The sequence below is a fragment of the Haliaeetus albicilla genome, chromosome 7 (genome assembly GCF_947461875.1).
Source record: "Haliaeetus albicilla chromosome 7, bHalAlb1.1, whole genome shotgun sequence".
NCBI classification, from domain to species: Eukaryota; Metazoa; Chordata; class Aves; order Accipitriformes; family Accipitridae; genus Haliaeetus; species Haliaeetus albicilla.
The window spans coordinates 1,292,431-1,314,009 of NC_091489.1; the positions used below are offsets into that span (position 1 = coordinate 1,292,431).

Here is a 21,579-nt window from a genome sequence, read left to right on the forward strand (position 1 = left end):
AAAGAAAAGAGGGACAGAGAGACAGAGAAAAGGCATCTGTTGATGGTATGAAATTACAGCATTGGGAAATGTTTGAAATTGTTGGGTTAGATATTATGATGCAACAATGCCGAGAAGGAGATATAAAATCAACACCTCTGGCATTAATGCCAATCAGCAATAAACATCTCATAGGGAAGAATAAAGGTGCATTTCAACAATCTAATGAGGAAAATATGACTAAGGAATCACACCCTGTGAGAAAATAATTTTTATTTTTTAATAATGATGACTCAGTCTCAATAACATATGCAAAGCAACTGGTTCTGACGTGCAGATAATTAGAGACCTACCAATAAAAGAACAATCATAATTATGAAGATCAAAGTATTACATTATCTTCAGCATATCTATGAAAATCTGTGTAGGGGTATCAAGAAAGAGGGTAAATGGCTTTCTGTGATTCTTCAGTCAGCCATAACACGCATTAGTAACTTTTATGGGTCTCATAATTGTTACGGCTAAGAGAGAAAATGTTGCTCCAGCCACAACTGCAAGCTGTGTATAAGTAAGATCGTAAATGAAGAAACCAACAATGAAATGAACTAGTAATTTTTAACTTCCAAACAGAGATGAATTCCCATCAATGTTTAACTCCTACATAAAGAGGCCCCTTGTCTTTCAGGCTTAAAATGTATGTTTTCCAGAAGTTATTTAAAGGCAAAATTTCATTTCCAAAGGAGGGTTCATCATATCCTGTTCTCTTACAGAAATGCTGCAATTGTGCAGCAGTGTTAGAGACCTCTGCAGTGTTAGAGAGGCAAAAGATAGAAGGCAAGGGGAACTAAAGGGTCATCATAGCTGTCTCTAATGTATGAGGATAAAACCCCTACCATCAACTGATCAAGGTCAATCTCAAAACTGTTTCTCTTTTCCATCCAAAGCTCCCTCAACAGAAGCACCTTCCAGACCCCTATGCCTCCCATAGATAAAAAGCTCCCCTTAGTTTCCAGCCCAGATACACTCAAAACCAGATTATGCCCTTTCCTATGTGGACAACAGGATTGTCCTTTATTTTAAATAGCCATGGTATCTCCTTTCTCCAGAGCAAGCTGATAATCATCTTAGCCTCCGTTTTGCTGAGTTGAAAAGCTGAATCCTTTTGCTTTCCTCTCCCAAGACAGAGTCAGTGATACCTTATAGATTCTACACATCTATTTCAGTTTAAAATAATCTTTGAGTGACTGGAAATCTGCACAAAATTTAAAAAAATAATAACTTTAAAATTACATTTCTGCATGTCCATTGCTTTGTGCAAGACATATGATTATTTCCTGGAAGTGATACTACAAGAGTTTGGTGAAAACAGAAATATCACTGCTTCTTTAAAGGTTATTCTATTGAGATTCACCACTAAGCATTCTGAAAGACAGTGCCCATGATGAGCTTTCTGTGTAGGGAAGGACCTAAATTCTTAGAGATTCTGTTTCCAGAAGTGTCAGTTACTGGCAGTTCTGCAGGCAAAGTGAAAAAAGAACCACACACAGTGTGCCTGACTTTGTATTTCTCCAACTCTGAAATTAAAGCAGAGTAACTAGATGGTGCTTTCACCACCTGCTTTCAGGACAAAAAAATTACTACAAAGAACAAAGAAGAACTATTAAAATGAGTTTCACTCACTAAGTAGCCAGCAACACACTATCTGAAACAAAATCTAACACACAGCCACCCACCTGAAATTATAGTGCATGCTTTGGGTGAATCAGCATGCAAACACAATACCAATGGGGAGGGCTGTCCCAAGCCCCAAAAGAAATTCCCCTTAGCACATCACTTTTGGCATGAGCACTAAGGCTGGCAAACTTCATGGGAAGCTGGACTGCCTTACAGGTGACACCCACCCAACAAGGTATAAATAGCCATCACTGAGGAGAGAAGACTGCAGTCTGATTTTCCGCATCAAGCTGTGCACCAGGCTTTGCATTTGGGGCTGGATATCTGATTACTTCCACCATGAGCTGCAGCATCAAGAGAACATCTAGTACCTCTTACAGGAGCGGTGGAGGTGGAGGCGTCTGCGGTGGCGGTAGTGGCAGGAGTTCCTCTGTCTCCTGCAGGCGATATGCCTCCTCTGTGATAGGCGGTGGAAGCTATGGTGGGGGAGCATGCAGCATTGGCTATGGAGGGGGCATGAGCGCTGGCAGCCTTGCTGGTGGCTTTGGTGGAGGCTTAGGAGGAGGCTTTGGTGGTGGCCTGGGGGGAGGCTTTGGTGGTGGTTTTGCAGGAGGCTTTGGTGCTGGGGGAGACATCCTTCTGAGCGGCAATGAGAAGGTCACCATGCAGAACCTCAATGACCGCCTGGCTGCTTACCTGGACAAAGTACGAAGGCTGGAGGAAGAAAATGCTGAGCTTGAGCACCACATCCGGGAGTGGTACAGGAAACAAGCTCCCAGTGTTTCAAAGGACTACACCTCCTACTACCAGACCATCGAACAGCTCCAAAATCAGGTAGGATAGCCCCGACTAACATGGCTCCATCTCCTGCCTGCTCTTCTCCTTTGTAAGGACTTCCTCCTTCCCTCTGGCACTGGCTCTAAAGCGGTGGGAGGGAGCTACTGGATGGCTTTGCTGGTGGTACCGCAGGCAGAAAACTGCTGAGCTGCGCTTCCCATCTCTTGGGGAAGCAAACCCCCACAACCACCCCACAAGTGAAAGGGCTGTGCTGTGGGGGCACAGCCTGAGGCATCAAGGAGTGCTCCACCAGGCCCAAACATGCTGGCGCACGTAACTGAAATCCCACATTGTACAGGTGGCTCCAAACCAGGCATGTGTGGTTTCCAGTCCTTCCCTCTCCTCCCACCCAGTCCAGCTGGATGGAGTGCAAAGCCAAAGCACCTGGACTGCAAGATCTGAACTCCCTTTGTCTCTGCACACTTCTACATATACCAGCTGGAAGGACCAAGGCCTTCCCTTACAATCGGCTTTTCTTATAATGAGGCGAATTACAGCATCAGGGACAAAGACTACACTTCCTTACACACCCCGAGTGCAGAAACCCATAGGTGTTGGTGATCTCCCAGCATAAACATTCTTCTGTTCTTTCCCTCATCAATATTTTCTTTCATCAGAATGTCTGGGGAAGCCAAAATCTTGCACACACCAGTTCCTGTGGCATGGCTTTTCAACAACTTTCTGTAACAATGCCCTACCAAAGCTTTAGGTCTTCTTTCTTCTTGTCCTGGATGTCTAGAACACAGAAAGACTCCTCTCCAACTTCCCCTTTTGCAGATCATTTCTGCCACTGTGGACAATAACAAGCTGCTTCTCGACATCGATAACAGCAAGATGACTGCTGATGACTTCCGAATGAAGTGAGTACCTCTCTGTGAACCTTGCGTCTTTCATGTCATCAATTTTACAAGATTCATGAATGCACGTTATGACACCCTGTTCTAAGTGGTATGACCAAGCCTACACATTGTAATGAAATGAATGTGTAATGCTTTTTGTCTTTGGTGAAGGTATGAGAATGAGCTGGTCATCCGTCAGACTGTGGAGGCTGATATTAATGGCTTGAGAAATCTCCTGGATGATCTCACTCGCACTCGGTCTTCACTGGAATCCGAGCTAGAGTCCCTGAAGGATGAGCTGATTGCTCTTAAGAGAAACCATGAGGAGGTACGATCCAATGATACGTAGTGTGTCCAAGACATAGTCCTTCGTCTCTTCATGGTTCCCAAAGTTACATATCAAGTCATTTCAGCCTTATGTCATGTGACTGTCATTCCTTTGTACCTTGATACTGCTTTGTCCACTGTCCCCAACACAAGAAATGACCTGTGCTCTTTTGTTTCTCTCTGCAGGAAATGAGACAGCTGCAGTCTCAGACCGGTGGTGACGTGAGCGTGGAGGTCAATGCTGCCCCTGGTGAAGACTTGACAAAGATACTGAACGACCTGAGAAACGAATACGAGCAGATCATTGAGAGGAACCGCAGAGAGGTTGAGCAGTGGTATGAAGTCAAGGTACGTAGCAAAGCACAAAGTGGAGTCTCCTTCTGTGGCAAAACCCAGACACCCTGGTACTGGCCATGCAATGCCTTTGGCTAAAAGGAGGTGGCTGCTCACCTGCACCTCACTTGCACAGCTCGGGAAATGGGAAGGAAAAAGCGGCTGGGGAAAGACTGCAGTGGCAGAGAGGGAGCAGGCCACATCTGATGTGCAAAGGGGGGTCAAACGTCAGGGTGTACGGAGCAATGACTAGGCTGTCCTCGATGAGGACAGGATGAAAGGGAGAGGCTCCCTGGCTATCTTAGTTCTCAGTCAGCAAATCTGCTCCCTGAGGGGATTTTTCTCACTCAGAAAGTGTGTTTGGGGTTTGACTCCTGCAGATTGAAGAAGTCAATCGGCAGGTCACTTCTAGCAGCCAGGACATCCAGACAAGCAGCCACCAGCTCACTGAATTGAGACGTGAAATGCAGAACCTGGAGATCGAACTGCAGGCGCAGCTCAGCACGGTACGTGGGGCAGGATCGCTGAGGGCCCTTCCCTCCTCAGAATGGGCAGGGAGGGTTAGAGCTCTGGTCCTAAACTCCTGCATTTCCCCTTTCAGAAAAACTCTCTGGAAAACTCCTTGGCAGAAACTGAATCTCGCTATGGCTGCCTGCTACAACAAATCCAAGGGCAGATTAACTCTGTAGAGGAGGAGCTGGCCAACATCCGCTGTGAGATGGAGAGTCAGAACCAGGAGTACAAGATGCTCCTGGGCATCAAGACCCGCCTGGAGCAGGAGATTGCTCAGTACCGGGCACTGCTGCAGGAGGGACAGCAAGACATTGTGTATGTATTCTGTTTGCAAATAAGGATATAAATTCTATCACAATCTTTTCTCTGTTGGGACTCACAGAAGACAGAGTTGAATGTTCACCTACCAGTCTGTTGGTGAAATCTAAATACACAGGGGTTTTTACAGTATCTGCATTGAAATGTATACATCATAAACTTAATAAGCATATCAAACACAGAGGGAAACACAGAGCATATAGTCACTGACATATTTTCAATTAATCAGTTCCTCTTGGCCTGTTTGTGCAGAGTGAATTCCATGAGAGGAATCACCATACAAAACCAAACTGTAATCTACTGCCTTCTGTCAGCAGATGAGCAAGCACAGCTGGACTGTGAGAGTATAAGAATTATACTTCTACAGCCATTTGTTATTTCTGCTTCTACAGCTTTCTAGGAAAATATAGCTGAAGGGAATGAAACAAAAAAAATATAAAGAAATACTTGCAAAGTCCAGGAAAAGCTGAGCTGTTACATGCACTGCACATTATGTCACAGTATGTCTGTTTATGCATGTATTTACCATTCCCTTCATTAAAGCTCCTTTCCTTACACAGAACGTCTCAAGGAGCTCTCCAAGGAGGGGGAATATCCTCCCACTCTTATTCTTCTACTTCCTATTCTCATGGTCAATCCGGTGACAAGACAGGTAAGAAACATCTTCCAAAGAGGATCCTAATTTATCCTGTCCCCATGGCTTTCATATTTTGTTTCACCTCTTTTCTTGTTAATACTATCCCTTGTGATATGACTTCCACATTTGCAATTGCAAGAGGGATTAAACCATTCACAATCAAATCTCTTAATTTCAAGGTGTCTTAGCTTCAGTTACAGAAACAGAGTAAGCTCCTTTCCCATGCTTTTGCTAACACAGATGGACATTTAAACAATGGATACTTCTGAAATGTCAGTGCTGCAAGAGACTCTTGATTTCCCTATCAGAGTAATGGTTTCTTCTTTCATTCCACAGGGCAGTCAAGAGTGTGTTAAGATACTACTGATGCGTTGGTCTTCCCTGAACTACCTACTGCCATCTGAGCAGCCTGGCCTACAACGTGATAATACACACAGCACATGCACTGTGTACCTACCCAATGCACAGACTGCTTTACAAATGTTATTCATGAAGTCGAGATGAATAATTTCTAGGACTTTCCTAAAATTATCTACTTTTTCCTTTTTATACTGTTCTTCACATGCAATCACTGTATCTATGTACACTTACCTGCAGTGCAATTGCTGATCTACTTTCTGCTGATAACAATGCCTCTAATAAAACTTTACTTTTCTGCAATGCAAAGAAAACTGTGTCCCCAACAATCTATTTGGTATATTAATATTGTATTTAAATTTAGGTGGAACAATGAGATATATCTTCACAGAGAAATTAAGTTTGGGTGTATTATGTAATATGGCCCCAAAGAAAATTGTGTATCCTAACTTAATCAGATGATGTCTGGATAAAATATTGGAGATGAATGAATACATTCACATTAAACTCAAGAGTGACACCTATAGGGAAGAAAAAAGGATGGGTGAACCCTTTTTCATAGCGTACATTGCAAGGGATGTGCAAGCAGTTGATTTGCCAGTTCAGCAGCTGCACTGAAACAATCAGAATTAATTAACCCCAAAATTTCATGAAAATTTTGTCAAATCAAAAACATTTTCCTTTGGGTCACTGAACGAGAAATGAACCATATTCAGGCAGCCCTCTCTCCCAGCTTTTAGATGAAGGGTCTATCTAATCTTGTTCAATAAAAGCAAAGGATTAGATCAGGAAATGAGTGATGAGTATGCAAATAAGTTCTCCTTATAACACAAAGTTCAGTTGTTAGGATTATTCCTTCTGACTTGCTGGAAGATCTGGGCTCAGGTCTTTTATCTGGTGGTTCAAAATAAAGGAAGTGTGTTCTCTTATTTCATAAGACAGTATTCCTAGCTCCATGGTTGTACAGTGTTCTGGATGGATGGGTGGAGGACGGCGGGGTGGAGGCAAAGTTCAATCTTTCTTACTAAAACTGCTCCACTTCATGTAACACACATTACTTGGGCTTGCCAGAGGAAGAAAAAGTAGTGAAATATCTCACTCATTTAAAACCTACAAATCTGTATTTCAGTCTTTGATTTGCAGTGGGCTGAGAAAGCAGCTTAACAGGGTCTACCACATATCAGGTAAGTGAGTCAACTGCCTCCCTGTACAAATAAGGGTGGGTCTCACAAGCCTTCATTGTTCTCTGAGTAAATCACTAACATTTTTTATTCTGTCAAACAGCTTTGCACTTGCACTTTGGTTTGCAAACAGATTCAGGTCAGGTAAAATACCATCTTTTTGGATAACAATATTATTTTATAAGGCATCAAACTGCCGACATGTTACAATACAAAGCTGAATTCTCAGCACAGCAGAAAAAAGAGATGAGCCAGAGAAACTATTTCCCTAGAAAACAAAGGAGATTTGTAAAGTCAAAGCAAAAATACCTCTCCCTTGAGCCACAACGGGACTCGCATGCTCCTGTACAAGCTAACACAGACTCATGTTCTGCCTTATGCTCCATTTTACTTCTCATATCAACCAGTGCTGACTACCTCAAAAAAAAAAAAAAAGTTCCAAACGTCAGCACTAGCCAGCTATAATGGACTTTGGGATGAAATACCTTATTTGACCACAGTTTAAATAGAAAGAATGTTTCTGATCCCAGAAAGGAGCCCATTGTGTTCTAAGCTGTCTGTCAGGAACATTGTCGAGTCTCCTGCTTCCTTTCTGCTCTCTCTCTTAAGTGGGAAAGGGGAGAAACCTCTGTGCTGGGTGTGCTGCCCTCAGTCTCTGCAGAGCATTTTAAGAGTAATGAACTCAGGGCGCGTCCACCGCTGAGCTGAGCCGAGCCAAGCACACCCAGGTCTGGCTTCCCTTTGACTTTGCTGGATGGACTTTTTAGGTAGGACTTACCAGAGCATAATTTGCCTATCAAAATATCAAAGCCCATCAAAACAAGACGGGGTGAGCTGAAATCAGTCTACATTTGCAGTGTCAACACAAGGGAATATTGTACTCTGCTCTTTTGTGGTTCAGTACAGTGCTGTTCCTCTGGCTAACCACACAGCAGAAATATGTCCTACAGTTTGGTACAAGGGATAGGCTTTTTTTGAAGCTGACAATGCAGCATGTCAGACCATACAGCCTGTCGCTTTGCACAGCAACCTCTAGTGGCAAATTCAGAAAATATACAATAGGATTTGTGGCAGAAACTGTTCAATATATTCTCAAAATTAAATTCAAGCCTCAGACCTTGGAAACGGTTAGGCCAAGGAAAGAACAGCGTAAATAATAATAAAATCAATACGTTTTTCACAGGGGTAACATTGTGATACCAGGGGTGTAATAAACCAGATTAATAGATTGACAGTAAAAAGGTTAGAAATCAATTCATTATGAAGGAGAGGGAAGAGAAAGAGGAACTATCTATTTCGCAAAATTTTGCTTGAAGGTTTTGAGGTAATTCCATATGAAATCAGCAAATTCAGATTAAGTCAAAACCTCTTGGATTGTTCTTGCATGCGTTTAATTAGCATTGAAGTTGTTTTGTCTCTGTTTTCAACTCATTTAGTAGCAACAGTGGCTGTCACAGACAGACAGGGAGCCTGGTATTACCAAGCAAAGAGAAGAATTTTATTAAGAATGAGGTTCAATTAAATGGTGCTGTGTTTAAAAAAACAGGCCTGTAGGGGGGACTGTGGAGATACTGGCATTTTGTACTGTTACTATTTCCAAAGGCAACCAAAGTTATTGCGCATTATAATCTTTGGGTGTGTTTGAGTTTCTTAGTTCTGGAAATTAATCATCTCCACCTGCATAATATGACATTTTCAGGAGGTTAGATGAAGATGAGAGGGGGAAATGGCTGGATAGAGAAGAACCCAAAATAAGAACCAGAAATTAGTGGACTGAATTCTCTGAGGGGCTTTATGCTGGATCAGAACTATCATGTACCTGCAGGATCTAGACCCGCAGCAGATGTTTTCATTTGCAAAAGCAGCTGTCAGGTATGGACAGGTACAACAGCCCATTGCTTCTAAGTCTTGCAGCTTTGTGCACACTCCTTCCAGTCTCTTGCACTCTTGGCTACAAGGAAATGGTATCACTGAGGCAGCACCTGCTGCCTGCAGCCTGGCCAGGCCCTTTCACTTCAGACAACATTTTGCAAGGTAGACTTCCCTCTTGGGCCACCCCTCCCCCAGTCTCAAGTAATAAAAAAAAAATAATCTGTGATTCACTGTGCCTCTGATAAAAAATCAGATGAAAGGCAGCTACTTTTGTGATACTTCTCACATTTACCAGCCTACCATAATAATGAAAATAATAGCAGTCAAGTTAAGCAAATACAAAAATTCTTGTAGGAAAATCCATTCTTTCTATATTCCAAGTAACATATTTCTATTAAGTTTCATGTAATACATAATATTTTGGAGTGCTAATCCCAATAAACTTCTGAATTTCTTTAAGTATTCTCACACTATGGCAGACATTAAGGGCAAATGGTCTCTAATGGTTGATACAGTGAACATGTAATTTCACATGCACTGGAGCTGACTTTCATAACTAACATTACTGCCTAAAGAGAAGTTTATGCACACTGCAATTACTGCTAATAACCCACTATTAATAAGCCCACGCTCAGAGATGCATTGCAAAGACTGGCTGCAGGGAACACCTTTCCACTGGCATGCACTCCTGTGCTTAACTAGTCCTGGCAGCAGGAGTGCAACTGTGGATCAAAGGCACTTACAGCCTTATTAATCAATATTTTCTTACAAAGTTTCTAATCTTAGTTCAGTTCTTTCCCACAACCCGATATCAGACTGTCAAAAATTATGGCAGTACCAAAAAGTTCATAGTGATTACACACACGTAAAGATTTTAAACAAATGCTGACAACTGCTCTCTGTTGAAAATGCATATCACGAGAACCTTACAGTTTTTATTAAAGTTGAATCCATCAGAAAAGAGTGAAAAGGCACTCAGTAAGTATTTCAGTCAACTTAATTTGGTGATGGTGGGCAGCCCAAAATATCTAAACAGCTGGCACAAACCTTAGTGATTAATTGAAAGAAGATTTAAAGCTGAACACAAGTGTCAGAGGCTGGTGGAAAATCATGGTTCTCCGTTACAGTTAATAGCCAGGACTGTCCGGGAAGGTAACCCACCTGATACACACAAATACTGTGAAATTTGCCTATAAACTACTTCTATCTGAAAACAGAGCAAACTGTTCAGAGTAGTTAGAAATACCCTTTTCTTTCCCTAAAGGTGTGCAGTCATTCTGTGCAGACAAAACCAGGGCTGCAGAACAGGTTTCCATGAGCTGATAGTTGCTATGAGAACAAGCTGTTTTAAAAACACCTCCCTGGCAATAGGTTTTCAAATTAGTAGCTACAGGACTTGCCCTCATAGAGCAATACAGTTTCATTTTCTCACTGAGCCTAACAGAGATCTGGAGACTCTGAGAATTTATCTCAAGCCAAAACCAGTATGAAACCACCTGTAGGATCAGGAAAGCCCAAATGCAGTTGACAGGATCCATCAGCAGTGGACAGAGCTCCTTGTTTTCTCTAATTTGATCCAGAACATGTGTTTAATGCTTGCACAGTGAAAGCCCTACCCTTACTGGAAGCCATGGCTTGTCACTGTGATCAGAATATATTCTTATAAAATTAGCAAGAGAAAAAATAATATATCAGTATATAAATACAAATATATAAATCTATGAGCACATAAACATAAACAATACAAATACAAATATGCTCTCCAAATCTTTCGCAGACATGAGCAGAATAAAATAGCTCATCTCTCTGTGGTATGAAAGTCATCTACTCTGTGTTTCTACCTAGCCTGGGATTTTTTTTTCGGTAGGAATTTTCCATGTGGCCTATGGGAAAATGTCCTCTGAATAGCTCTAAGCCTCCTCTTTCAGCATGAATCACTGCAGAACTGCAGCTGACGTGGCAAGCATTCAACATGTACTTGGTTCCTCTCAACCTGGGACAGGTTTAGTCTATTTGGTTTTGGCAGCGGCCTTTAAGTTGCTTATTGCTGCTGCCTGCAGAAACCTGACTTTTGGAACACATCGTCTCGTCAGTTAGACATTTGACTCTTAATAATAGCTTCCAGCCCCATCATACCTTGCTGAGATTTACCAACCAGATAACAGGTTAAAGGAAGTGTAAAAATATATCCAGTGACTTGTCTTTCACTCATCAGGGCTTGGTGTCCTAACTCATCCTTTCTTCCCACACAATTTTTAATCATGCTATAAGAAAATCTATTTTATTTTCCTATCTCAGGTACTTTACTCCCTGATGTGCATTATCACTATAGTTCTGGATTGATAGAGAAGTCGAGTTTAAAGCTATTTATGTTTCTAGGAAACAGATACTCTAATGAGGTGTTTCCAAAAGCACACACCACATCCAGTTTCAAGTATTTGCCAAGTATTTACATTGCTCCCAGTTATTTAAGTGTTTGAGTTCTTCATGATCTTTTATGTATTTTCCTCACACTAATCTATTCAAATATTATATAAATGATGAACACTGAGAAATTAAATTATGTCCCAATATCACTAAAGCAGCCTGTAGCTGAACAGGAATCCATATCTTTCAAGTTCAGCTCAAATCATTGAATCGTCATTTTCTTTTTGCCGTGAAAGAACTAGACCCCCAGATAAAAATGAGTTGTCCTGCATCCTACTCTCACAACTTCTTTTTGAACTGAACCCTTACATGACCTTATTTCTCATTTCTTTCAATGCAGAAATCGGGGCACCCACGTGCATTTCCCTTCACCTTCCCTCTACTTCGCAAAAATAGTAATTTTGAGAAAGTTAACAGTGTTGCTCTCTGCTCTTATCTACCCTCTTTTATAACTGTTAACAGCTGTGTGTGCATGTGTTAGGACCTGCCTTTTCAGCACATAAACATTCTTGTCTTTGAATCTGTTGGCACATTCAGTAAATATATGGCAATGCAAGGTTTGTGAGGATTAAAAAAAAAAGATTAACAATGGGATATAAAAGCAAGAAAGCCAAGAATTGTATCTTAGGCAGACATTCAACACAGTTATTTTAGTACCAGCTGCAGATCAGTTCTTATTATCATTGGTTCTTCCCACAAGGAAGTTTAAAGAAAAAATAGAAAATTTTGTGTTTGAATTAAAGAGATATAAATGTTTCATGACTATGATCTTCAATAGGAGAGAAAAACTTACTAAGCTGTTATTTTAAGAGGGCATATGACATGGTCAGGAGGGTGGGGAGGCCAAAGTTCTGAGGAGCAAGAGAAGAGATTAAGACTGAAAATTTGCAGACAAAAGAGTCAAGAAGCACGTTTTCACCAGTGGAAGCAGAGGTGGAAAGGAAGAATTATCAGAAGGGACAAACACTTAAAGATTTAAAAGGTAAATTCAGAATAATAACCTGACTTTGCTCATTCATCCATAGAAGCTTCCATGGAAATGCAGGCACCAATAAAGTAGGTTAAAATATTCACAGAGTTCATTTAATTGTAATTGCATTAGCAATCCCTGGAAGCAAATGTAGCAGGAGAAGAGTAAAGTATATGCCAGTGTCATTCAAGGGCAATAAAAAATGGTTTACAGGAGAATTAATAAAAATAACCTGAAACAATATGAACAATTTTATAAAGCAGTAGTGACTAGTAAAGCAGAGTAGATAAAGGTAAAGCAGAACGAGGTCTCAGCCAGGAGCTTGGGCGTGGACTGTTTGCACCAGGCTACAGGATGACTTCACTTTTATAAATGTGTCTCCTTTACCCTCAGATAAGTTGCAGATAAAGGAAATTCCCTTTGTTGACCATTCCTTATATTTCCTTTAGGGAAAAGTTGACCCTACAATAAATTAGGTTTATTGTAGTGGGAGAAAAAAAGGCCTATGCAGAATGATAAAAGCACCTTCTTTCTTGAGCAAATACTTTGCCATACTAAAGGCTTTTCCAAGCATTTAAGCACATGTTATCACCTTAAGGGAGTTCCAACAAAAACAGATATGTGCAGCCGTTGAAGTAGAAGAGAGATGGAAAGTTAAAAGGAAAACAAAACCTTACTGGAAACTCAGAATGCAGTTTTAGTAAAAATGCTGTGTGAGGGACTGATTTGATAGTAGAAGCTAATGATATATTTGGTGGTATAACTAAGATTAGTTACTCTAATTGACAGTGTGTCTTCAGCTTTTCCTCTTCTGACACTTTCAGATATACTTCCAAACTGCCATGAAGAATTGCAGTTCATTGTTTGGGAATTTTTTCCCAGTATGTTGAAGCAAACCTAACCTGCTTGCAGTACATCATCAATATTCTAACAGTACAATATATGATGATTGCTGCTTTTACTCAAGGGGTTTCACAGGGAATGCAGAGGCCTTCCAGGCTCCAATTTTCATGAGCTGGATCATAAAATATTATGCAGCATCATAAATGTGCATTTTATTTTGCAAAACCCCCAAATTCACTGCTTTGAGGTCCTGACATGGGAGTCTAGGGAATGATGAAGGAGTACCTAGAGAGAAGGATGTTCCCCTCTCCTTGCAGCAGGAGACAAATCAGAATACACCAGTATTTGTTCTCCTTTAAGCTTCTCACATTTCTGTTCAGTGAAGAAAAGCACATGGACTTAGGTTCTTTATGCTCTAACTATGGACTTCAATATTTAACAATAAAATAACTGTTCTTCTGTAGCTTTCTTTTGGTCTACAGGCAGACTGTAACTTTCTGATACTATTATTTCACCTGTTCACAGGACTTGGAACAGTTACCTGCTGGGCGGGTTTTTCCTACCCAGGGCTGAACAGGACATTCAGATCTATAGAAAGAATGACCAGCATGTCTTTGGCAGACAGAAGTGCCCTCTGTATCTCTTAGGAAAGGCTGTACAGTTTCACTGTGCAAGTTGGAGAGTTGTGTGAATGCAGCAGTCTCTACAGAAAGAAAAGAACTCAGCTGTGATGTCCCTAGGCTACAGCATCACAGTCAGCTAAAGTATGGTACATATATGTCAAGTGATATATTCTGTATCTGAGTCACTGCAGAATTCCTCTTTCTGATACAGCCTCATAATTAGATACAGACCAATGGGGCTGTTGATACAGGTGCCTTGGCCAGCTTCCAATTTGTATATTTGTTCTTTTATCCTCCCTATACTTGCCCTGCATTTTGACATTTCTCCCTGTACACAGTGAGTACAGCCCTAATGTGTGGTCTAAAATAACTGATGCATTTTTTATGGGTATAGAAAGACTAGACAGGCCCTTGCACAGAGTATGCATTTCATTTGGCTTACCTTTAATTCTTTATTTTAGTATTAAATGGATTTCTCATTGACACATCACAGCATGCATCTTGTGCTCCAAAGGTTCTGTTTAGTGGAAGCACTTGTAGGTGGCAGAATTTCTGCCCAGGCCTCATTGTTCCTGGAAAGCTGCAAATGCTGGTAGGCCAGCTTACTCCTTTTTCCTTTAAAGCAGTTCTCCTGAGGAGTCCCAGAGGTTTGGAGGAAGTGAGGGGTGGCAAGTGAAAGAAAGAGAATGGAAGAAAAGATGTGAATATCCACTTGTATGTTAGGGATGCTCATGGAGGAGCTTGCAGTAACAAAAGCAACATTGCTTTTAAAAATTTGTCTTGGATAGCAGAGGACTTGAACATTTTAGAAATAACATTTTCATGAATCTCAAAGACCAGAAAAGTGATACTTCTCCTTTTCAGTAGCAATGAAAAGACTAAATGTATAATCAGGTACTTTTTTTCTGTTGTTGCTCACTCCCCAGGTACTCAGGGAAGTTCAATGCTTATCTCTGCTACAATTATAGCTATGGTTCCTTGAAAAGGATTCTTGTTTCTGTAGAAAACAAGACTCTTTCAGACAAGGCATGTTCTCTGTCAGACCCTCTCTTCTACTGTCAGCCCAAAAGGAACTGAGAACAAAGAAAGAAACAGTTAAAATCTTAACTTCTGAAAGAATTTTTCTCAACGGAAATAAGGAAAACAAGAGGGGTGGGAACCTGTTTTGTCAAGGTCCACACATACTGTTCACCATTTGGACTCCTTTCGAGCTCTGTTATGAGTCTACCAATTCACTAACTTAATCACTCTGTATTAAAACTCTTTCCTGAGATCACATGAAGAAAGTCATTGTGTGACTTTGCTATGGACGCAGTGTTGGCTGCAGCAGGGCTGTGCGCTCCCAGCCCTTTTGCTTCCATATAGGTAAACTATAACTAGACTTATGAATGCTCCCCTCAGCAGGGTGACACCTCCTCTGAATCCCACCTTTTGCTTCAAGAGGCAACAGTCGGGGGGAGGGAATCAGCTCCTGTGCGTGAAGGTATTTGGGAAAGAAACACAGCCCACTTCATAGCAACTGACCAATAAGAGGAATTGCCGTGTTGGCAGAAGGCTTAAGGCTGATAAATTCCACAGTCTCAGATAACACATTCTGGAGACAACTCCCATTGTCACAGGCATAAAAGAGGTAGGGTGGGGGAACGGAGCACACACTCCTGCCTCAGGATCACAAACTGTGTGAGCTGCAGCTTGGGTTAGGTCCTTGGTATTTCTTACCATGGCCAGTTACAGCTTCAGGCAAACTAGCTCTTCTGTGGCAGGGGGACCTGGTGGCTCCTCGGTCCGTTTTGGTGGAGGTTGCTTTAGGGCTCCAAGCATCCATGGGGGATCTGGTGGCATGGGTGTGTCAGTCTCTTCTGCTAGATTTGTCTCTTCTGGCCTAGGAAGCAGCCTGGGTGGTAGATATGGAAGTAGTTTTAGCAGCAGCTTTAGTGGTGGTTATGGTGGTGGTTTGGGTGGCGGTGATGGCCTCCTCTCAGGAAATGAAAAGGCAACTATGCAAAGCCTGAATGAACGCCTCGCATCTTACCTGGAGAAAGTGCGTGCACTGGAAGAGGCAAACTCTGATCTTGAAACTAAAATCCGAGACTGGTACCAAAAACAAGGACCAGGCCCAGCTCAGGATTACAGTCCTTATTACAAGACTATTGAAGACCTTCGAGACAAGGTAGGTGTTAATATTTATTAAAAATCACCCTAGATTGGCACTTAAGAAGGAAGCATAAAAACCCAAAGAGAAAAACTTCACCAGGAAAATACCCAGAAGACATTGGAGTTTATGAAAAGGAGAGGCAGCTGAAATGAATATGCAATGATTGGGCAGGGTGGATAAAGAAAATTATCAGTTTGGAATTATCTACTGTTTTAAATGTTAGCTAAGAGAATGTACAAAACAGTCAGTCTGAGATGCCTTAGTACTTAATTCTCTGATAACGTTTGCTTTTAACAAAGCAGATATATATACATACACACACATATATATACACATACATACTGGTCATATACACCTATATGACCAGTCAATATATATATGACCATATATATACACTAATAAATATAAAGAGAGACAAACACTGACAGCAACCTGCCTATCTCTGTAATCTATTACCTGCCATATAGCTTGAAAAGCTTCAGAAGCACATACACACTGCTTTAACAGTAAAAATAAGAATTGGTTAAGTACAATTTTGTAAATGTGAAAATAGCAGCTCAAGATTTCATCACCATATGTTTATTTTTCTTTCACATTTCACTTCCTTAAGCTTGGAATTGAAATAAGAGTGCTGAAACATTTGGCTTATGGAAAAAGGAAGTAGCAGACATGAAGTAATAAATCCTATACGTAAATGCAGTATTTGCCTCAATAGCCCATGGGTACCTGATAACAGATTGCTTTGAGATGATACACACCCCGGAAAACATAGGTAGTAGCTGATTAAGCTATGTAAATAAATGAAAGAAAACTTGAGGTTTAGTTTTCACAGTTCAGCTTGGAGTTCATGACCGCTCCCACGCAGTTTACTTTCTCTTTGCTTCAACCCATTCAGCTTCTCTCCTGATTTCAAAAACTGAGCTTCAGTAAAGGCAGAAATGGCAATTACATTTTATCCTTTTAGTATTCTTTTCCCTCCTGTCTGTTACTCCCCTTAGTTAGGGGAGAGAAAATGTTGCTCCAGCTGGTTTTGTGGATAACCTTTTGAGTTTTAAAAGTGGCAGGCAAAAAAGACATGTTTTCTAGGTAAAAATTAACAGGCATTACTTCTAAATAAACAAAATTTCCTTTACAGGCTTTCATGAAGCATTAGAAGAATCAATAAACACTATCCTGGATACTCCAGGAAATAAAAATGTGTTCAAAGACTACACAAATGCAATATGAACCCATATTGTTTACGAAACACAAACATGTCATTTATTTTAAAATCATACAGACCTTGTAATCACTTCCTACTGTTAAGGAAATGTGTAATGAGAACAAATTCTGCCAAGAGGGGTCTGCAGACTTTGCTTCCTTTGCATCTCTCCAGGAAATAAGTTTCTTGCCTCCGTCCTAAAACATCACCTACCCCTTGGCTCACCAAAGCCCTCTCCCTCTAAGACAGCATGCAGTTTTGTCTCACTGTGGGACTTCTAGCTAAAAGCCACTTCATATGCCAGACAAGAGTAAGAGGACCTATCCATAATGGACAATGATGGCATAAATCTGTGCCATCACAGATAAATCTGTGCTACATATTTGCTATAGATCATTGATACTTTCCTACTGAGACCAAATAAAATACACTCCTATGTGGTGTAGATACAGATGAAATAGAATCTTAACTCTTTTATCTTCAGATCGGGAAAGAAGATAACATAGTTGTTTCAGCCTCAGCAATGAACTCTCATTGTTTGTAGATCCTTGATGCCACTATTGACAACTCGAAGATCGTCTTGCAGATTGACAATGCCAGGCTGGCTGCTGATGACTTCAAAACCAAGTGAGCAATTTCTGAAAGGAAAAAGGTCTCTTGAGCAGGCAAAAATCCTTGTTGAGCCAAAGGGCAGCAGCTGTGAAAAAAGAAAGGAATGCCTATAAAATCTCTATATGAACACTAGTTTGATCCTGTTGTTGCAGTTCAGCCCTTTATGTATTTCCTGAAAGCACCATCTGTACCACAGAAAATTTTATATCATGTAAAATATGTGGAGAAAAGTCTAATGCTGGACAACATTTGCTACATCATAAAATCCTACAAAACCAGACACATTTATAGCAAATAATGTTTCATGGTTGGCTGGCTTAATCAGCTAACCTGAATAGTTTTGTTTTGCTTTTTTAAGGTTTGAAACAGAGCAAGCTCTTCGCATGAGTGTGGAGGCCGACATCAATGGCCTGCGCAGGGTCCTGGATGAGCTGACCCTGGCTAGAACAGACCTGGAGCTGCAGATTGAAAACTTAAAGGAGGAGCTGGCCTACTTAAAGAAAAACCATGAGGAGGTAAAAAAAACCAAGAAACACTTTTGAAAGTGACATCAGAAAAACAGTGTGTGGAAATGTGGAGTCCCTCAGGATTGCCCTGAGCTCTCCAACAGTGAAGAAAAGATTTCTGTGTAGACTGGGAGACTAAAAATACCCCCTGCAAGTATTTAAAGGGAGTCAGTCCAACCTTAGCCCTTGAAGAAAGAATGGAAGGTTCATAATGTTTTCAGTTTATGATTGTGTTCTCTTTTGTCTTCCTCTGCCATGTCCACATAGGAAATGAGTGCCCTGGGAGGGCAAGTTGCTGGCCGAGTCAGTGTTGAACTGGACTCTGCTCCAGGTATTGACCTGTCCAAGATCCTGGCTGATATGAGAGACCAGTATGAACATATGGCTGAGAAGAACAGGAAGGATGCTGAGGCCTGGTTCCACAGCAAGGTAGAAAAAACTCCATACTATACAAATACTACCTCAAAAATCCATGAAAGAAACAAAATAATTATTAAAATATATAGAACACTGCTGTGAAAGCCTTATGACCTCTAGTTATAAAGGCCCCATAATTCTCATGTAATGTTTTTCCTGTTTCAGACTGAAGAGCTGAACCGTGAAGTAGCTGTCAATACTGAACAACTGCAGAGCACCAAGTCCGAAGTCACTGACCTGAGACGCACGCTCCAAGGGCTGGAAATAGAACTTCAGTCCCAGCTCAGCATGGTACATTAAAATTTGCACTGCATGACACCCCCCACCCCACCCCACCCCAAGTGAAATGGGTACATATTCCCCTCCCTACAAGGAGTCTTGCATCTGGCGGCAACCTTTTTGTGGTTTCCCCTTCAACCTCTCTGCTCTCAGAAAGCCGCGCTGGAAAGCACCTTGGCAGACACGGAAGGGCGTTACAGTGCCCAGCTGGCGCAGATCCAGGGCCTGATTGGAAGCATCGAGGTGCAGCTGGCTGAGCTCCGAGCTGATATGGAGCGCCAGAACAGTGAATACAAGATCCTCATGGATATCAAGACTCGACTGGAGCAAGAGATCACTACTTACCGACAACTCCTGGAAGGCCAGGAGTCCCAGTAAGTAACTCTGCTTGCCGCAGAAATCTTTTTGCTTAGCCTCATAAAGTTTGACCATGCCATCGTGCTCATTTGCCACAGCACCACAGTAAACACAACTTCAAATACTCCTGGGGTTCTAAAATTTTAACAAAGTAATTTTTCTGGACCATGATGGAGCTAGAAATGTTACAGTTTCCATTTACATTAAGTGAGTTCCTCAATGAGTTTTTAAACAAAAAGGCAAACTGACAAACAGTACAAGAGATTAAATGCAACTAACAGTTAAAGTGATAACTAGTCATTAGCTGCTTGACCTGCAGGAAACATAGTGCAGTTAGTAATGTTTTACAGAATATAAGGATTAACACCAAATTCCCATAAACTTCCTGTTAACAGTTAAATAGCTCTTGCCTCATAGGAATCAGTGCAGAAGAAAATATTCTGAAGAGAAGTGAAGGCAGACAAGCTAGCTATTTTCAGACAGCCATTAAGTGACCTCCCACATGGGAGCACAGCTATGTGTCATTTCACATATAGCCTCAAGGACGAAAATATCTCATAGCCTGGAACAAAAAAACCGAGGTGTGAGTTGAAAGGTTTTGATTTCCTCTATCCCTTCTTTTCCATAATTCACTTTTCCCACTGCAGTTGTTTAAAAATATACTTCCTACAACAATTCCCTCTCCTGAGCTGAGAGGGAGAGCAAGGAGATGACCATCTCTTCTCTGACTATGTACAAAATGTACCTGATTAATAGAGAATTTGCTTTCATACATCCTCATCTCACACAGCATTTTATGTGTTACCTCTCCTTTCAACTGTTATCTCTTTGTTTTACAGGATGTTTGGCTCCCTTTCTGGAACTGGTGGTAAGGATTCTTTCTCTTTCAGGAAACCTTTAGGAGTGAAAGAAGTTTTATTTTCTAAAAGGAAATATACATATATTATGGTAGTTGTGTCCATACTAGACACTGGGCTGCTGCACTGATTTGTGTCACAGAAAAAAAATCTAATAAGTAACAAATGATGACTCTGGCTAGAATTTAACAAATTTCAGTCACTAAAGGACATTAAGACATCAGAAAAAAATCTCAGAATATGCTACAGTAAAGGCTAAGTAAAGCACAAAATGCTTAATCATTCCCCCAGATGAAAGGATACAATAAATTTAAGTTTGGCCAGCTAAGGGGAATTGTATGAACATGCAAGTAAAACTTGCCTTGAGCTTTTAAAGGTCAGCTGTATTGTAAAAGTGATGTATGATTCAAATCAATGCTATGAAGAAGAAAACTTCTGAGAGAACGGAATGAGAGACGAGACATAAACTAAGCTCAGCACCCATTGCAGAGTGGTCGCATGTGTATTATACTTAAGTAATTGCTGTTCTTTCTCTCCATATTACTGTAGACAAAAGAGACAAGCTGGCAGGTGGAAAATAGTACTGAAAGTCCTCCAAATGTCATCTTCAAAATGAGAAAAAGCAGACAACACACAGGAATTGAAACGGAGAGGAATCACTCTAAACTGCTGGAAATTACTATCTTAAAGCACAGAAAATCCTTGGCCACACAAAGTTTAGGTAGATTCATCCATTTAGTGGTGATTAATTTGCAAATTGGGTTAGCTTTTCAATTATTTCTGGTTCTTTCATGTACTGAATTGCTGTATCTACTCTAATAAAGATGATCATCTTCTTGCAATCTTAACTTCTTTTGAGTTATTGTGATACTGTTACTGAAGTTTGGGTTTAATCAGGCAGGACATAGCTAGCCAGCCTCCCTGACAGGTTAATGCTCACAATGTCTGTTTGTGGCTTGAGCTCCATCTCTGATTTCTCTAGCTCCTCTTGCTGGCAGGAGCTCTGAATATGGAGGCAACAGCATCCTCAGACCCTCAGAGTGCGAATACAGGAATGACTTCTGTTTCTGACTACTACAGCTGTGCACTCTGAAGAGCAGTAGCAGTGAGATGTTAAGTGACTCCAGTAAGAAGCAAGAGCTAGGAGACATTTTGTTAGGGTAACATATAAAGCTGTTAAAATGGCTTTAAGGTAACTCCTACAGAAACAAAGAGGAGTGAGAAACTGTCGTGAGATTTCTTCACTTACTTTCCCAGTTCATAAGGAGGTAACAAAGCTTTAGCACCACTTTTAGCCACCTACATTCTCATGCCATTGAAAGGATATTATCCTAGCTGAAATTCTACATGTAATCAGTAATTTCATTTCCAACTATCCCGCTGCAAGCCCAAAGCCAAGGAAACTTTTCAGGGTTTGTGCTAAAACAAAATCATGGCTATAGCCTATCACATTCCCACCTCCCAC

At 41.0% G+C, this 21,579-nt stretch overlaps 2 protein-coding genes and 1 long non-coding RNA gene across 3 annotated transcripts in view; 2 read left to right on the plus strand and 1 right to left on the minus strand.

Annotated features, from left to right (window-relative positions):
- Nucleotides 1-1,925: 1,925 nt before the first annotated feature.
- LOC104310482 (keratin, type I cytoskeletal 13) lies at nucleotides 1,926-6,128 on the plus strand. Its single transcript, XM_069786345.1, has 8 exons — nucleotides 1,926-2,487; nucleotides 3,268-3,350; nucleotides 3,501-3,657; nucleotides 3,843-4,004; nucleotides 4,370-4,495; nucleotides 4,591-4,817; nucleotides 5,381-5,472; nucleotides 5,794-6,128. Exons 1-8 carry the CDS (start codon nucleotides 1,993-1,995, stop codon nucleotides 5,811-5,813), a joined length of 1,362 nt encoding a protein of 453 aa, XP_069642446.1. The 5' UTR covers nucleotides 1,926-1,992; the 3' UTR covers nucleotides 5,814-6,128.
- Nucleotides 6,129-15,333: 9,205 nt separating this feature from the next.
- On the plus strand, nucleotides 15,334-20,962 carry LOC104318947 (keratin, type I cytoskeletal 19). The gene is made up of 8 exons (XM_009920443.2): nucleotides 15,334-15,900; nucleotides 17,631-17,713; nucleotides 18,057-18,213; nucleotides 18,472-18,633; nucleotides 18,787-18,912; nucleotides 19,054-19,274; nucleotides 20,097-20,125; nucleotides 20,664-20,962. The coding sequence occupies exons 1-8, from the start codon at nucleotides 15,451-15,453 to the stop codon at nucleotides 20,693-20,695; spliced, it is 1,260 nt and encodes a 419-aa protein (XP_009918745.1). The 5' UTR covers nucleotides 15,334-15,450; the 3' UTR covers nucleotides 20,696-20,962.
- The window catches only part of LOC138685932 (uncharacterized), a 68,443-nt gene continuing 62,825 nt past the window's right edge, over nucleotides 15,962-21,579 (minus strand). Inside the window, exon 3 of the long non-coding RNA XR_011325306.1 lies at nucleotides 15,962-17,783. This is a non-coding gene — a long non-coding RNA (uncharacterized lncRNA). The remainder of the gene's footprint in view (nucleotides 17,784-21,579) is intronic.

Coding starts and splice junctions, on each gene's coding strand:
- LOC104310482 (XM_069786345.1), top strand. CDS start 1,993: ATGAGCTGCAGCATCAAGAGAACATCTAGTACCTCTTACAGGAGCGGT. Junction 3,351..3,500: donor GCTGATGACTTCCGAATGAA/GTGAGTACCTCT, acceptor TCTTTGGTGAAG/GTATGAGAATGAGCTGGTCA. Junction 4,818..5,380: donor GAGGGACAGCAAGACATTGT/GTATGTATTCTG, acceptor TTCCTTACACAG/AACGTCTCAAGGAGCTCTCC.
- LOC104318947 (XM_009920443.2), top strand. CDS start 15,451: ATGGCCAGTTACAGCTTCAGGCAAACTAGCTCTTCTGTGGCAGGGGGA. Junction 19,275..20,096: donor CTGGAAGGCCAGGAGTCCCA/GTAAGTAACTCT, acceptor TTTGTTTTACAG/GATGTTTGGCTCCCTTTCTG. Junction 20,126..20,663: donor CTCCCTTTCTGGAACTGGTG/GTAAGGATTCTT, acceptor ATATTACTGTAG/ACAAAAGAGACAAGCTGGCA.